General features: G+C 55.4%; 1 protein-coding gene across 3 annotated transcripts in view; it reads left to right on the top strand.

Annotated features, from left to right (window-relative positions):
• The window catches only part of LINGO1 (leucine rich repeat and Ig domain containing 1), an 80848-nt gene extending 64648 nt beyond the window's left edge, over positions 1–16200 (top strand). For 2 of the 3 annotated variants that reach the window (XM_060005568.1, XM_060005566.2), the window contains one exon: positions 13365–16200. In XM_060005568.1, the coding sequence (XP_059861551.1) occupies positions 13377–15221 (1845 nt within the window). In that variant the 5' untranslated portion in view covers positions 13365–13376 and the 3' untranslated portion in view covers positions 15222–16200. Of the gene's footprint in view, positions 1–1263; positions 1279–13364 lie in introns of those variants that run through there. The other variant, XM_060005567.1, reaches the window with a different exon arrangement.
• The last annotated feature ends 367 nt before the right edge of the window (positions 16201–16567 follow it).

Raw genomic sequence — 16567 nt, 5'->3', positions numbered from 1 at the left:
GGCTCAGAGTCCTTACACCTCTGGGAAGATGCCAGCGCCTGGTCTGCTGGGACAGCTTGCCTGCCCTTCCTGCTTTCTCCCCATGGCCTGAGGCAGGAGACAGGGGATTAGGTGACAGAAGGGAGAGGCCAAGAAGTCCTCGGAACCCAGATAGGGGCTCCCGACAGCACCCAGCTGCCCCTCCTGGAGGGAGGCTTAGCAAAGGCGAGGGCGGGCCCCCTGTGGTATTCTTGTCTCTGCCCCTTTTCCCACTCCCTGCCAGTTTATGTGTGAGATGGGCCTTCGGTAGGGCTTGGTCAAGGCTGCAGTGCTCCCCAGTGCCTGGAGTTAGAGTGGGTACCGAATCCAAGGGGCCAGGTTTGGGGGGATGGGTGGGTGCTCAAGGCTAAGGTATCATGGCTTGTGGGCTGAGGGCATTGTAGAGACCACTCTACCCCTTGCAGTAGTCTTCTTCCTAGGGATCAGTTCCCCTATCCCCTGCCCTGGAGCACCCATTTTTCCTATACTAGATATTATTTTCTAAAACCCAGAATTCCGGGGGGATATCAAAAAGAAAAGAAAAAAAAGTCTTGTGAGGGTTGGTCAGCATAAAGCCAGACAGGATCCCTGGTACCAGCGATGGCTCATCTGGTACTGCTCTCCACGTGCCACCACAGCAAATGGTGAGAGGATCATGATTGGGTCCGGAGGGTGGGAGAAATGCATTCCTGCTGAGAGATGAAGCAGTGCAGTGGTTTGCACAGGGTCCCATGGAGGCATGAGGCAGTGTGTCAGGTGGAGGGATGAGGAAGTGGGTCCTGTGGGACTAGGGAAGGGCCAGGGAGGGGAGGCTGTAGGTGGTGGTGGTTTCAGAGTGAGAGCCTTGGTTTTGCTGGCTGGGGGTCTCTTGGTCTAGCTGTGAGAAGACCTACCCAGAAGGTCTTCTCTTCTCCTAGCCACTCCTCTAGGAAGCCTCCCTGACTGCTCCACGTCACTCACCCTCCTCCTCCATGCAGCTACGGTGCCTGGTTTGCACCTAATATTGTACCAGCCAATTCATTCATGCATTTATTCTACACATGCTGGCTGAGCTGCCTGCTCTGCTCTGGGCTAGGCCCTCCCATGGCCCCCATGGATTGCCTTGAACACCCGGGGCAATCCTGGACCCATCCCCTGGGCTCCCTTGCCTGGCCTTGGGGATAGGAAAGATGCTTGGAGGCACCAGGGAGCATCTGATTCTGGTAGCAAAAACTACCTGGAAGGAACACAGTGTCTTCAGCCTGCAATGGATGGACAGAGGTAGGTGGTGTCAAGGATGCCCCAGGCAGGGGTTGGGGAGAGCAAAGGCAGGGTATTCAGTAGCACACACTGGTACTCAGAGAAGGATGGGATTTGCTCCTGGGGGCTGCGGCAGTCAGGGGTCCTCCAGGAAGAGAGAGAGACTGGGTATCTCTTGAGGCAGTAAAAGATTTGGCAGAGACACAGAAAGCAGGATTCCAGAATCAGCGACGGTTATTTTGTAGAAAGACAGTGGGAAGGCAAGTTCATTTCCAAATGCATTTGAGGGATGCTGACCTTCATTTATGTGTTGAATGAATGAATGAATGAATATCCTTGGGCTCTGTGGACCCAGTAGAGCTGTTCTGACAACAGTTCCCTCCTCCTGTGTTCAGTTCCTTTAGTGTCATTTTATAGTGAGGTTGTTGAGTGTGGTACCTGGAGCCAGATGCCTGGGTTCAAATCTCAGCTCCACACTGCCTAGCTCTGTGACTGTGGGCAAGTAACTTAATCTTTTGGACCTCAGTCTCCTTATCCGTAAAGTGAGGATAACAGAGGGCCATTATGAAGACTAAGTGTGTTCATGTATGCAAGGCAGTTAGAACAGTGCCTGGTACACAGTAAACTCTGCAGAACTGCTGGCTACTCATAGTTTGTATCAGTGATGTGCTCTCAATCTTAGCCTTGTAGGTGGTACAGAGATTTGATTTTATAGCTGAGAAAACTGAGAGCCAGAGAGGTAGGACAACTTGCCCAAAGACCCCAGCTTACAAGCATGGGGCTCAGTCTAGAATGCCTTCTTCCCGAGCTCTGGTCTGCGACTCTTGCTCACCAATCCAGGCATGGTCTGTTAATTAATTAATGTAGTTAGTATTACTACTACTACGACTACTAATATAATGAACACCATGACCCTACTCCCTAAGCTGAACACTAGCACTTTAATAATGATATGCATCTTCCCATGTGTTTCTTCTCACCCCATCCTTTGGCAGCCACTACCCTAAATTATCTATTTAGTATTCCCTTGCCTTTTAAAAATCACATTTTAATATAGAGAAATTGTTCAGTTTTAGTTAGTTTTGAACTTTGTAAAAGGAACATGAAACCGTGCAGTCCTCTGGAATTTGCCTTTTTTCTTCAATACCGTATGCCTAAGTTTCATCTATATTGTTACAAATAATGATAAATGTAGTTCATTCATTTTCACTGATGCATAATGTTCTGTTGTTTGAACATAAACAGTGTATTTATTCTTCTATTAATGGGCATGTGAGTTGTTTCCCTTTTTACTCTTACAAACAGTGCTGCAGTGAACTTTCTTGTCCCTTCCCCTAAGACAACAGGCAGAGCGTCTCTGGGGCACACAGCTAGGAGCGGAATTGCCGTAGGTCATATTCATATTCAGCTTTACTAGGAAATGTGCCACAGTGTTTTCCAAATTGGTTGGACCGTTTATGCTTCCCCCAGCAGGAGATGAGTATCCCCATTATTCCCCACCCGCACCTACACTCGGTATGCTCAGACATCTTGACTTTTAATGATTGAATGAGTGTAAAATGATCTTATATTACGGCCTTGATTTGCATATCTGAAATTCACAGTTTCTGGTGTATGGAAAGGGGGTTGAGATAGGCAGCAGCAGCCAGTGTGTAATGGGTGCTCACTAAGCAATCATTCCCTTTGCACCTCAGTTTCCCCAGGTGTTGAGGTGCTGTCTGTATAAACCCTGGGCAAGCGGGTCAGGGATAGGCAAGAGCAGTCAGGGAGTTCTCCCCAATGAAGTGGGAATGAAGGAGGAGCAAGGAGAGCTTAAGTCCCTGCACACTTAGAGCCAAAGGAATCCTAGTGGCTCTGTGTTCACCCACAGGATGGGCAGGGGTGGCCCTAGCTTGGGAGGTAGAAGGAGACTTTGCTTCATTATTTTAATAATGCACAGCCCCCGATAAACCCCTGGCACCTGGTGTGGGGCTTGGCCTTAGTGAGTGCTAAGAGTGTGGTGACCTGAGGAATGAACAATGATGAACATACGTATGTTCGCTCCTCCTTCTTTCCCACCTCCTTGGGGAGTCCTCCCTGATTTCCCTTGCCCACTGAGCAAGTGAGGGATGGCTGAGCAAGGCGCCTCCTGGGCATTTGCAAGGCCCTCAAGCCCCTGCCTACCCTCAGGGGCTGAGAAACCTGGTGCTGGCAAGCTAATCTGGAGCGGCTCCCTCTGCCAGCCTGGAGCACCAGCAATTGATTCTACAGCGCTTTCCCCGCCCGGGCCTGGGCCCCTGGAGCTGGTTAGAGATGAGCGACGGGGCTGGCGGAATAATTATGCCTATTTCATGTGACACCCAAATTGATTGCCGCCAGGGTGACATTACCAGGGCATTGTTCCTTGTATCCAACCTCTTATTACGTGTTATTAGGGTGTGTGGTGTGTGTGTGTTTTTCTATTTTTTCCCATTTCAGGGAATTAATCTCTCTCTGCCACCTCCTCTGCTTCCCTCTGCAGAGAACCGGCTCGTGGCTCCAGGAGCGGGTGGGGGCCCGGCCAGCATGCTTCCTCTGTCTGGCCCAGCACAGGGTTGCAGATGCAGTTGGGGGGCTGGCCATGTCAACTCCCTTTACTGGGGTGCAAGATGGGAGTATCTCAGAGCTAAGAGGGGCCGCTGAGGTGTGGACCCAGCAGAGGAGTCTTCCTGCAGTGTCCCTGATCCACGGTCTCTGCTTGCATACCTCTCATGACAGCCTGCTCACTCATTATCTACCAAGGTACATCTTCTATCCTGAGCCGTCTGATCTTCTATTTGATTCCTCATACTGAACTGAATAGGCCTCTATGACTCCGCACATGGCTCTTTGGTTCTACCCTGTGGGCGTGCACTTGGACCCTTTATACCCTCTGCCTTGGGACACACCTTAGAGATTTGCAGAGATGCCAGGACCGTCCCAAGTTTGGGCTTCTCGTGAATGCACAGTCAGGTGATGGCATCAGTTGTGCCTGAGCAGAACACACCACCTGTATGTGTCTGACCAGAGGGGTTCATCACCTCTTGATACTGAGCATAGTATACATAGCAGGTTGGAAAAAATGGGCTTTGGCAAGAGATTGGCCAAGATTCAGCTGAGCAGAGAGGGCTTTGAACAGTCAGTGCCAAGAGAAGGGCAAGTGTTTTTATTTATAGTTTGCCTGTCCGTGGTATAAATAACTCACTGGACCTTGGTTTGTGATGTACAGGGGGGTTGTTTTTAAGTCTTCTCCCTTTTCTGAGGCAGAATCATGCAAACCTTCACCTGTCCCTGACGTGGCTGCAGCATGAACGGAGAGGCTATGTTATCCTTGCATGATGTTGGGGAGAGAAGGTTGCTGCCATCAGGAGGCCGGGCTTCTTCCTAGGCCCTAACCCTGAGATGCTGTGGGGCCTCGGACAAGTTGCTGGTGCTCTTGGGCCTCTGTTTCCTCATCTGAGTGATGGTCTCTAGGGTTATCATGCCTCTGGAGTTAGACAGGCTCAGTGACCTTTGGCAGGTGAAGTAATGGCTTGGAGCCTCAGTTTCCTCATCAGTAAAATGGGGCTAATGGTACTTCCCTCCCAGGGTATGTGGTGAGGGTTGGTGGGGTCATTCTGCAAAGCATTTAGTTTATGTGCTCCATATAAATGTCTCTTCCCTTCCTTCTCCTTGAATTCTCTGCCCCCAGCCCTATGAGAGCAGTATAAAATCTGCCATTCCCTTTTCTAAATGAGGAGTTTAGGGCCCCAAGGCATAAAGCCACTTGCCCACGATCATGCAGCTCAGCAGCCCTTGAACTTGAATCAGAGAGGCAGTATATAAGAGTGGTCAGGACAACCTGTGGTCTAACTGCCTCAGGACTAATTCCAGCTCTGCTACTTACGGCTGTGTGATTTGGGCCAAGTTACATCACCTCTCTTGGCCCCAGTTATCTAATCTTTAAAATGAGGATAATAGTACCAACCTAATAGGACTGTTGTGAAGATTAAACGAGTTCATGTTTGCATTCATATCCTGCTAGCTTTGTGACCTTGAGCAAGTTTCAGAACCTCTTTGTGACCTTGAGCAAATTACAGAACCTCCTTGTGCTTCTGTCTTTTCCATCTGCACAATGGGAACAATAACAGGACCTACCTCAACAGATTGTGGTGAGGTTAAATTAATTTTTATATGTAAAGTACTTAGAATAATGCCGGCACACCAGAAAAGTCCTCTGTTAGGGTTTTTCCAATCATCATCATCATCATCATCACAGGTCTCTGGCCTTCAAATCCCACATTAGATCCACCACTCCCCTCAGCTCCTCCATCTCCACCCTGGATTTCTGAGGCTGTGACCTCCCCCCTCTCCCAAGCCCAAGGCTTGTGACCCTCCCAGGTGGGGATTGGCTGGTTTTCAGGCCTCCAAAGTCCGAAATGGGCCAACCTAAGCTGTTCCCAAGGTAGAGGAGCCTGAGGTCTGGAGCAACTGGGAGAGGGCCCTGGGCGCCCCAGAAAGAGGGGGGCTGAGGGGAGATGAAGCAGGCATTCTGCTAGGCACCTCCCAAGGGGCCCCTGGCCTGGGCGGTGGATGGGGCCAGAGTCCTTCGGGGGCATCTTGCTGTCCCCAAGGGCCTGGGTTGGCATCTCAGACCTGGAGAGAGATGGGAAGGGAGGTATGGGGGTGCAGGACCATCACTTTCCTTGAGACCCGTCAGGTCACCACATGGGTGCTTGTGTACCCCTCCTCAATTCTGGGACCGCACCAGTCCAACTAGGAGTGCTGTCCGCTCAGGCAGGCCCACAGCAGACAACAAGGAAGCTTCCCAGAACCAGTGGCTCCCTCCTGCCTCCCCCAGGCCGGCTCCTAGCTTCCCCACTGGCCTCTCACCTCAGAACAACCGTGTGGAAGGGCAGGCATGGTCCAGAGTGGTCCAGGACTCACCCAAGTTCACACAGCAGGGCAGGGTGCCCTGGCCAGAGCCCACTGCCCTTTGCCTGCTCAGAAGTAGCCTTCTCTAGGCCTTGCCCCACCCTTGCTCCTCCGCAACAAGCCAGCAGCCACTAGAGAGCAAAGCCTGTACATAGAAGCCTTTAAACACTAAGATGCTTTGCCATTAAATTTCATAATTTATCCCACAAGTGGCCTGGGGCTGTGAACTGGGTGGAAGGCTGTCAGCTCCTGAGATCAGCTGCGCTCAGTGGGGTAGGCAGTGGGGTGGGCAGGGGCGACCCTCCCTTAGGTGCAGGGGGCACGGGTGCTTGCCCAGGGCCACACAGGGGCAGCGGCCCTAGCAAACAGGCAGGCAGCCACACTGCGCCCAGTCAGCACCCTCCAGCCCGGCCATGGCTGAGAGGCCAGGTGAGCACCTTTGGGAGAGGACTGAGTTTCCAAGTGCACCTAAGAGATGGGGCTGATGGCAGTGGCCGTGGGTGAGGGTGGGTGCAGGGAGCGGCAGTGGCAGGAGGGGGGACAGCAGGCACACACATCCACATAGGCCACACATGGCTGCCTGCTCACAAACGTCACACACAGACACGCCGGGGGCCCAGCAACTCTTTGCTAGAACCAAGAGCAAGAGGAAAATAAAGAATGATACACGACAAAGGACATGCCCTCAATTTTCTTTCAGGTTGATTTTTCTCTCCCCGTTGGGGGCGAATGAAGGAGGAGGAGAAGGGAGAGGGAGAGGGCAGGCAAAGACAGGCAGACCAGCCCAGGAGGAGACAGACAGACGGAAGCGGCTCAGCTGCCTGCCTGCGGGCCACAGTCGGTCTGGATTTCTCCTGCCAGAGCTCAACCTGGTGCTAACCCCTCCTCCCAGGGTTTCCTTTGCCCCCATACCCCCTCCCCGTGTGCCAGGGGGCAGCCCCTGCCCTTCCCCAGGCTCTCAGCATAGCCCTGCTGGATTAGACTGGCCAGGGAAGACCAAGTTGCCCCCATTAGCAGCTCACACCTTAAGCCATTATCAGCCATTCACACCTCAGCAGGGATTAGCCCGGGAAAGCCAGAATGGAGGATCTTTAAAAGGAGTCCAGGGACCCGGGTCAGGATTTGGGGTAGGAGAGAGGCAATTAGGAGCCCCTGGATGCTCTCACCTCCACCCTGCACACCTTTGCCTGCACCGTTCTCCTGGCTGAAATGCCGCCTCTCCCGCCCCTGACTTTGGCCGGTGGAAATGTATCTGTAGTTCAGCCTGAGCCCACATGACACCTCCTCCTCCTCCTTGAAGCCTCTGTTAAGAGCTTAGACTAGAGTCAAGAGCTGTGCTGGGGAGCTGTCCCAGCAGCTGTGTGTCGGGGGCCCTTGAAGCTGGCCCTGGCGGTGCTGAGCTATAGCAGCCCCAGCCCTGTACTGGGGGCTCTCAATCTGGGGGCCCCAGAAGGGGAGGCAGCAGAGGCTGTAACAGAGGGAGGAAGGGAGAGAGGTAAACACACCAGCAGTGCTTGGCAGAGGGCCACCCAAGATCCAGAGGGACCCCCAGGAGGTGATCCCTTCTTCCTGGGGACTTGCAAAGAGCGGCTTGGGGTAGAAGACCCTTGAGCTGGATTCTGAAGGCTGAGCGGGAGATCTCCAGGCATGGGGCAGATGGTCGACCATCGCTGTGGGAGAAAGGCCCCGGGATGGAGCGACCATCGGGGCTTCCTAGACAGGCCTCACTCCACCCTGCCATTACCCTACCTTCAGCCACGTGGCCACAGCTGCCTCTGAACAGGTACTCGTATCACGAACGTGCTTTATCATTTCATGGAGTGGATCCAGCTGCTCTGTGCCCTGGAGCTGAAGGCAGAGAAGGGACTGCAGACAGGCAGGAGCTTGGGGACAGGGCAAGTCCTGAAGAATCTAGACCTTGCCTTGCCTCCAGTCTTTGGTGACACAGCGTAAGTCCCTTCACCTTTCCGAGTAATCGACCCACCTCAAGGGGTGGCGGTGGGAACGGGATGTGCTAACAGGCCCAGGGCTTTTGACAATCAGTAGGAAAGGGTAGTAGAGTTGGGCGGGGCCCAAGGCAGACTCTCTGAAGCCCTCAGTCCCCCATCCCAAGTCTGCCCTCCCTCCTCCCTCCTTCCTGCTGCAGGCCCAGTCTTAGGAATGTAGAGTGTCAGGACAAGATGAGATCGTGCATAACAGCCTCATTTACCAGTGAAGAAGCAGCCTGTCGCAGTAGTCCCAGGTCACACAGCCAGGCTGAGAACCCAGGGGGCCACAGGCCCCGGGGATGGCAGTGGGCACCTCCATGCCAGGGATCTCATGCCTGTGTGTACTGGGGATGCCTGTGGTCCCTGAGGAGCACTGAGTGGGAACACCATGAAATATTGATACTGTAAACCCAAAATAACAACCTTCCATCCTGTGCTGCAGCCGACCCCAAATTAGGTGAGATTCTAGCATTGACAGTGGCAGCAGGCAAAGGAGAATGGTATGGTGGGAAAACACTGAAAAAATTCAGTGTGTTCAACATACCATTTTCTGACAGTTGGGGAAAAGCTTTTGTCATTTAGGGGCAAGTTACCTACATGCAGCTACCTAAGGACTAGTGCCTTCCCTTAGTCCTGGGGGCCTTACCCTAGCGCTGCCATGACATGCCTGCCCCTCCTTTGGCTCTGAACTGGCCTGTGTGTCTGAAAGAAGTCCTGCTCCCCTTGTGGTAGCTCTTGGGGCAGGCAGCCTGACCAGGAGGAACCGAGCTCTGCTATTTCCTAGCTTTGTAGCCTAGGCCTAAAGGCAAAGGAATTTCCTTTTGGAAGCCTCAGCTTTTCTCATCTGTAAAATGGGTAGGAAGTATCTCTGAATGCTGGGTGAGGGTTTCTAAGACAGTGCGTATAAAGCCTAAAACCTGGTCTGTAGCAGGTGGTCTGAAGATGCTAGTCCCAGCCCTTCCCTAAGTGTAGGCGTCTGACCAGCTCGTATGGGCCAGGCTGGCTGCATGGTAGAGGCACGCCCCTGCCCCCAGGGGCCTCCAGATGCTGCCTTAGGAGATAGAATGACCCCTGTCCTCCCTTAGGGTTCTCCAAGTCCACCCATGGATGATCCCATGCCCCTTCTGTCTCCACCAGCTATGCTCTTCAACCCTGAGCCCTGAGGGACAGCCCCAGTGTGAGGCCCCAACTGGGGATGCCGACCTCAGATCCTTCCAGTCCCAGTAAAGCTGCAGTTTGGGGCCTGAGCCCTTACTCCTCTTCATTCCTCATGCAGGTTTGAGGATGTTGACTTTCCAGCTGGGGAAGATCCAGTTTCTGTGTGTGTTCCCTCAGGGACCCTGGAATCAGCCCCTCCCTGCACAGCGGGGGGAAAGTGCAGAGAGGGCAGGCGTCCCTGAGGGGCACACAGTGGAGTGGCTGGTGTGGGGAGCAAGTGAGCCAGGCTGTATCTGCCCCACCACGTGAGTGAGGGTGTGATGGTGGCAGGTGGCCCTCTGCAGTGCAGGTCTGATGGCTCGGTTGCTCCCACTGCTCTGGGGTCGGGAGGACGCAGGCTGCTGTCGGCTCTGTATGCTGTGGCCCGGGCATGGCTCTCCTCTGCCTGCCCACCAGCCAGCCTTCGATGTTCATTTCCTTTGTATTTATTGGTCCGATTTTTAAAGTCTTGCCCTTGTGGGAAGCCCTTCAGGGGGCAAGGATCCAAAATAAAGCACTGATTAAAATGCGTAAAACACTTCTCCTTGGCCACTGCAGGAATAACCAGCAGGATTAATGGTGCCAGGAGGGCGGGAGCAGCACGTTGCTCACTCAGCAGTTTTGGTGACCCCGTCAGACACGACCCTACCAGTATCCCTAGATGACAGGGGCCCCGTGGGGGTGTTCGGCCTGGAGACCAGGCCCAGTGTGCTGAACCAGCTTGGGAAGCCATGTTAGCCCCTCTTGGCCTCAGTTTCCCCATCTTTCAGGACAGTCACATGTAAAAGGCAATTCGGAGGATGTGCCCTTCTGGAGCTATCCTGGTCCCGTGGAGTATGGCCCATTGCTCTGGGGGGTCTAACTGCCGGGCCTGCCACACAGGGCAATGCCGACTAGCTTTTCTATCAACATATTTGAATCCACCAGGTCTCTCTTTGCTCAGTGGGCCTGCTCCAGGGTCAGCGTCATCAGAGTGACTCCAGCCCCTGCAACAACTCTCTCACGCACACACACTTCCTGTCAAAGAACATTCAGTTGAGTCTTTTCCGTGCCACACCTTGGTCTGAGGCTGCAGACACATCATCTGCCCTCAGGCACCTCACTCTCTAGCAGGTGAGAGAAATGTACCCGTGGGAGTTTGACCCAGGATTAAACATACGACACAGGAGAGGCGCCAAGTGCTGAGGCTTTGGAGCACATTTCCCTCTTTGCTCAGGTCACTAGGAAGCTCTCATCTTTAATCATTATATAGGATTTTGTGACCTTCTTTCTTGACTGGCTTGCCTTCTTTAGCTTTATCATCTTATAACATAATTTTTCTGGTCATTGGCTCAAATCATTTTTAGAATGAGATGTGCTATACATCAGTTACATAATGTCATTACTAATAAATCTAAGGTACTTCAGAGTTGTGGGCAAGAGATAATTTCTGACTGAGAAGATCAGGGGTGGCCTCATGGAGGAGAATGGCCTTTGGGATGGATGGTCACAAAGGCTGCTGGGGCAGTGAGTCTGGGAGAGATCTCCAAAAGGAGATGGTTTAGAGCCAGGAATGTGCTGGACAAGGCTGGGATACCTGGGTGTTTTCCCTGGGGGGAATGGTGGGAGAGGAGGTAGATGGGTAGGTTGAGACAAGGGGGTGGAATCTTCGTATGCCAGATTCTTGTCTGTATGAGAGTCTTACCGACATCTCAAGGTAGCCTGTGCACTCGCTATCCCCTCTCTCATTCCTTAGCACCCTCTCCATCAGCCTACCCCACGCCCCAGCACAGTGGTGAGCTGGGTGCTAAAAGTCCTATTTACCTCTCCCGGTCCCCAAGCTCACACCCGCGCCAGCCCCAGCTGCCGTCCCAATTACGTATTGATTGCCTGTCAGGATGTTTGCTTTTCTGGTGGGTCACTGGAGCATGTGTGACTTGTGGAAAATGGCCTGATGAGGGTGGGGTGGGGGAGGCCAAACCACAGAAAACTCTGGAGAGAGGATGAGAGGGGCTGAGGGGAAGGGGGGGTGGTGGTGGACAGAGCCCTTGGGAATAACAAAACCTTGCAGATTCTGTAACATGTCAGTGACACCAGGAGCCCTGTCTAGTTAATCAGTCACTTAGTCGATCAACAACCAGGGAGTGCCTGTCAGTCCTGGGAGACCGCTGGAGCATTGTCATTGAAGTCCGACAGACCAGAGCCTTGGACCCAAATCCACCTCCTCAACTGGCTGGGTGTCCTTGGGTAGCCACAAGCTGTCCGAGCCCCAGTTGCCGTAAGGGTTGAAGTGCAGATGATAAGAACTATAGCTTTGGAAGTGGAGGCTGTGTGCAGGTGTGGGGAGGAGCTAGAAGGTGGAAGAAGGGCCTGAGCTGGGGCAGAGAGATGGGACCTTCCCAGCTTGGGCATCCCCTTCCTACAGTGAGGTCCCCTCAGGGCCATGAGTGTGGGCTATGTGGATGGCAGCAGAGCCCCAAGGGTGCCAGGCTGGGTGGGATGGATCTTCACCCCCACTAGCAGTAGAAGGGCTTCAGCTCGGCCCCCAGAGACCGTCTGGTCCAGCCTCTGGAGTTTGAAGGAGTCCAGACTAGTCCTCCCAGCCCCCTAAGGACCATGCTGGGCCAGTTTCCCATAGGCTGGAACAGAGATAGAGGAGGGAAGAGCAGTCTAGCAGAAGTGGGAGCAAGTGGCCTGAATGCGGGCTAGGAGAGAGTAATCAGGGGGCGAGCTCCCGCACACCCCTCGCTCACACCACCTGCAGCCTGTACTCAGGCTGGACCCCTATCCTGGCACCGTCTCCCTTGTCATCACCACCCAAATCCTGCACGTTCCTCAGGACCCAGCTGTAACAAGCCTCACGTCCCCATTGCCCCAGTGTGGACCGGCACCTCCAGGGCTGCCTGTGCCGTCCTGGGCTGTGGGGGTCTGACTGCTCCCCCATCGGACCAGCAGCTGCACAGAACCCTGGTACTAGGAGGAGGGTGATTGGAAGCCGGAGAGACAGACGGATGAAGCCTGGGGGGAGTCTTTGAAGGGGAGTACACTTCCAACTGGGGATCAGAAAAAGCTTCTCAGAGCAATGGCCTCGAAGATGGGGTTTCAACACACCGGGGGAAGGGACATTCCAGGAGGAAAGAATAACAGGGGCCTGGGCTCAGGCGCCTGGGTGGGTCACCATGGGGACCCAGACGAAGGGTAGAGTTGGAAAGATTCCCCAGGGAGGCACTACGGCTGGGTCCTGGCTTTCTGGAAGGGGGTGCCCTCCACTGATCCAGAAACCCCACTGGGGAGCAGTGACACAAACACTGGCGGGAACCACTGGGTATGCTGGTTGCCCAAGATTCCTGGGCTTCGAGCTCAGCACAGTGTTGATGGAGAGGGAGCCGTGGTGTCTGTGTCTGGGGATGCTCAGGCTGAAGTTCTGAGAGGGTGGGCCCCAGCAGCCTCAGAAGCCCTTGCCTGGCACGCTGGGGCCCAGACATGCTCCTCTGCTGGCTATTCCTAGAGGCCTCAGCCTTTGAGCCCCTTTGATTCCCTCTGTGAGCCCTGAAGGCAACTCAACAGGTCTCGCTTTATCCCTGATGAACACCAGGGGAAGCTGAGGCTCAGCGTGCCAGGTGGGGTGTGAGGTGCGTGCCTGGAGTTGCATTGTCTGTAAAATGTAAAATGGAAAGGAGGTGGCTGCAGCCTAGGGTGCCAACCCCAGGCTCATCTGAAGTGACCCTGCCCCTTCCATGATCCCCCTGGATCCCGGGATGCCGGAGGGTCCTTCAGGAGGGCTCTGGGTGGGGTAAGGGGCAAGGAGGAAGCAGCATGGGGTGGCAGGAGGCCCTCTGGCCTGGGCATCTGGACCTCACTGTGGGGTCCCAGGCAGGTGTCATATGCCACTCTGGACCCCTGCCTCTCTCTGTGTGTCAGGGACATCCTGACAGGGCAGGAGGGCAGAGGGCACAGCGGGCTCTGGGCGGGGGTCCAGCAGACACTGCCCTCTAACCGCGCCCTCTGTCCTGTGCTTGCTTCTGGCCACAGGTGAGCGAGAGGATGCTGGCGGGGGGCGTGAGGAGCATGCCCAGCCCCCTCCTGGCCTGCTGGCAGCCCATCCTCCTGCTGGTGCTGGGCTCGGTGCTGTCAGGCTCAGCCACAGGCTGCCCGCCCCGCTGCGAGTGCTCCGCCCAGGACCGCGCAGTGCTCTGCCACCGCAAGCGCTTTGTGGCGGTGCCTGAGGGCATCCCCACTGAGACCCGCCTGCTGGACCTGGGCAAGAACCGCATCAAAACGCTCAACCAGGACGAGTTTGCCAGCTTCCCGCACCTGGAGGAGCTGGAGCTCAATGAGAACATCGTGAGCGCCGTGGAGCCTGGTGCCTTCAACAACCTCTTCAACCTCCGGACGCTGGGGCTCCGCAGCAACCGCCTGAAGCTCATCCCCCTGGGCGTCTTCACCGGCCTCAGTAACCTGACCAAGCTGGACATCAGCGAGAACAAGATCGTCATCCTGCTGGACTACATGTTCCAGGACCTGTACAACCTCAAGTCACTGGAAGTCGGCGACAACGACCTCGTCTACATCTCCCACCGAGCCTTCAGCGGCCTCAACAGCCTGGAGCAGCTGACGCTGGAGAAATGCAACCTGACCTCCATCCCCACCGAGGCGCTGTCCCACCTGCACGGTCTCATTGTCCTGCGGCTCCGGCACCTCAACATCAATGCCATCCGGGACTATTCCTTCAAGAGGTTGTACCGGCTCAAGGTCTTGGAGATCTCTCACTGGCCCTACTTGGACACCATGACTCCCAACTGTCTCTACGGCCTCAACCTGACGTCCCTGTCTATCACGCACTGCAACCTGACTGCTGTGCCCTACCTGGCGGTGCGCCACCTGGTCTATCTCCGCTTCCTCAACCTCTCCTACAACCCCATCAACACCATTGAGGGCTCCATGTTGCATGAGCTGCTAAGGCTGCAGGAGATCCAGCTGGTGGGTGGGCAGCTGGCCGTGGTGGAGCCCTACGCCTTCCGCGGCCTCAACTACCTGCGCGTGCTCAATGTCTCCGGCAACCAGCTGACCACACTGGAGGAGTCGGCCTTCCACTCGGTGGGCAACCTGGAGACGCTCATCCTGGACTCCAACCCACTGGCCTGCGACTGCCGGCTCCTGTGGGTGTTCCGGCGCCGCTGGCGGCTCAACTTCAACCGGCAGCAGCCCACGTGTGCCACGCCCGAGTTCGTCCAGGGCAAGGAGTTCAAGGACTTCCCTGATGTGCTCCTGCCCAACTACTTCACCTGCCGCCGTGCCCGCATCCGGGACCGCAAGGCCCAGCAGGTGTTTGTGGATGAGGGCCACACAGTGCAGTTCGTGTGCCGGGCGGATGGCGACCCGCCGCCCGCCATCCTCTGGCTCTCGCCCCGCAAGCACCTGGTCTCGGCCAAGAGCAACGGGCGGCTCACGGTCTTCCCCGATGGCACGCTGGAGGTGCGCTACGCCCAGGTACAGGACAACGGCACTTACCTGTGCATCGCGGCCAACGCGGGCGGCAACGATTCCATGCCTGCCCACCTGCACGTGCGCAGCTACTCGCCCGACTGGCCCCATCAGCCCAACAAGACCTTCGCCTTCATCTCCAACCAGCCGGGCGAGGGAGAGGCCAACAGCACCCGCGCCACCGTGCCTTTCCCCTTCGACATCAAGACCCTCATCATCGCCACCACCATGGGCTTTATCTCTTTCTTGGGCGTCGTCCTCTTCTGTCTGGTGCTGCTGTTTCTCTGGAGCCGGGGCAAGGGCAACACCAAGCACAACATCGAGATCGAGTATGTGCCCCGCAAGTCGGACGCAGGCATCAGCTCCGCCGACGCACCTCGCAAGTTCAATATGAAGATGATCTGAGGCCGGGGCGGGGGGGCGGGGACCCTGGGGCGTGCCGGGCAGGGGAAGGGACCTGGCCGCCATCCGCTCGCTCTCCAGTCCTTCCCACCTCCTCCCAGCCCCTCCACACACACTCTTTTTCTCCCTCCCACGCCGTCCCCTGCTGCCCCCGCTGGCCCTCACCGCCTGCCCTCTTTCTACCAGGACCTCAGAAGTCCAGGTCTGGGGACCCCACCTGCACAGGGGCACACGTTGACAGACTGGAGTCGGAAGCTGACACGGCACAGTCAATAATTCAATAAAAAGGTTACGAACTTCCTCTGTAACTTGGGTTTCAGTAATTATGGATTTTTATGAAAACTTGAAATAATAAAAAGAGAAAAAAAAAAAACTATTTCCTATAGCTAGTCGGAATGCAAACTTTTGACGTCCTGATTGCTCCAGGGCCCTCTTCCAACTCAGTTTCTTGTTTTTCTCTTCCTCCTCTTCCTCCTTTCTCTTCTCTTCCCCTGTGGGGAGGGATCACTCAGGAAAACAGGGAAGGAGGTTCCAGCCCCACTTGCCTGCCCACCCGGCCAGGGCAGTCGCCAGGAGCAGGTTTGGTGGTGGGTCTGGGCCCAGCTCTGGGCTGGCTGTTTGCAGAGAGCGGGTGGAGGGGACAGGGCTGCCCGATGGGGATGAGGGCCTGTCTGCTGAGCTGCCAGGCAGCACTACTGCCAGGGGGCAGGGCCTGGCTCGGGTGTGGCTGAGACTGGACAGGGGCTGGGGTCCTCCTGGAGGACAGCACAGTCAGTGGAGAGAGCCAGGGGCCGAGGCCTAACTCTGGTCCCAGCTTTGCTGCTGACTTGCTGTGTGGCCTCGAACAGGTCATCGACCCTCTCTGGGCCTCAGTCTCCACATCTGTATAAACGGAAACGCTACTCCCCGCCCTGCCTACCTCACAGGGCTGTTGTGAGGAATTGATGAGATGATGTATGTGAAACACTTTGTAACCTGTAAAGTGCTGTGCACATGTGTGGGTGACTGTTCTCATTATGGTCATTATTATCTCACTGTGGGTGGTGGGGCTCCTAAGGGATCTCCATGGTGTCGGGGTTGGGGGCATGCCAGGGGAAGGCCGCCTCCAGGGACTTCCAGAGGCTTCTCCAAGGACAGCTGCCTGGCGGTGACCACAAGCATTTCCTGGATGGCCAGGGCTCTAGACCCCCCGAGGAGTCCCAAGGCCCATGAGCATCATCGCTTCCACCACCTCTGGTGTGGGGTCCCCCCAGGCAGAAGCCCCTTGCAGCTTTGACCTGGACCTGCCCAGGGATTGGGAACACCAGATCTCTCCAAGCCTTCTTGCCATAAGCATTTATCAAGTGCCT

Source organism: Delphinus delphis, chromosome 2, assembly GCF_949987515.2.
Source record: "Delphinus delphis chromosome 2, mDelDel1.2, whole genome shotgun sequence".
NCBI lineage: Eukaryota > Metazoa > Chordata > Mammalia > Artiodactyla > Delphinidae > Delphinus > Delphinus delphis.
This window is presented reverse-complemented; position numbering and strand designations above follow the sequence as displayed.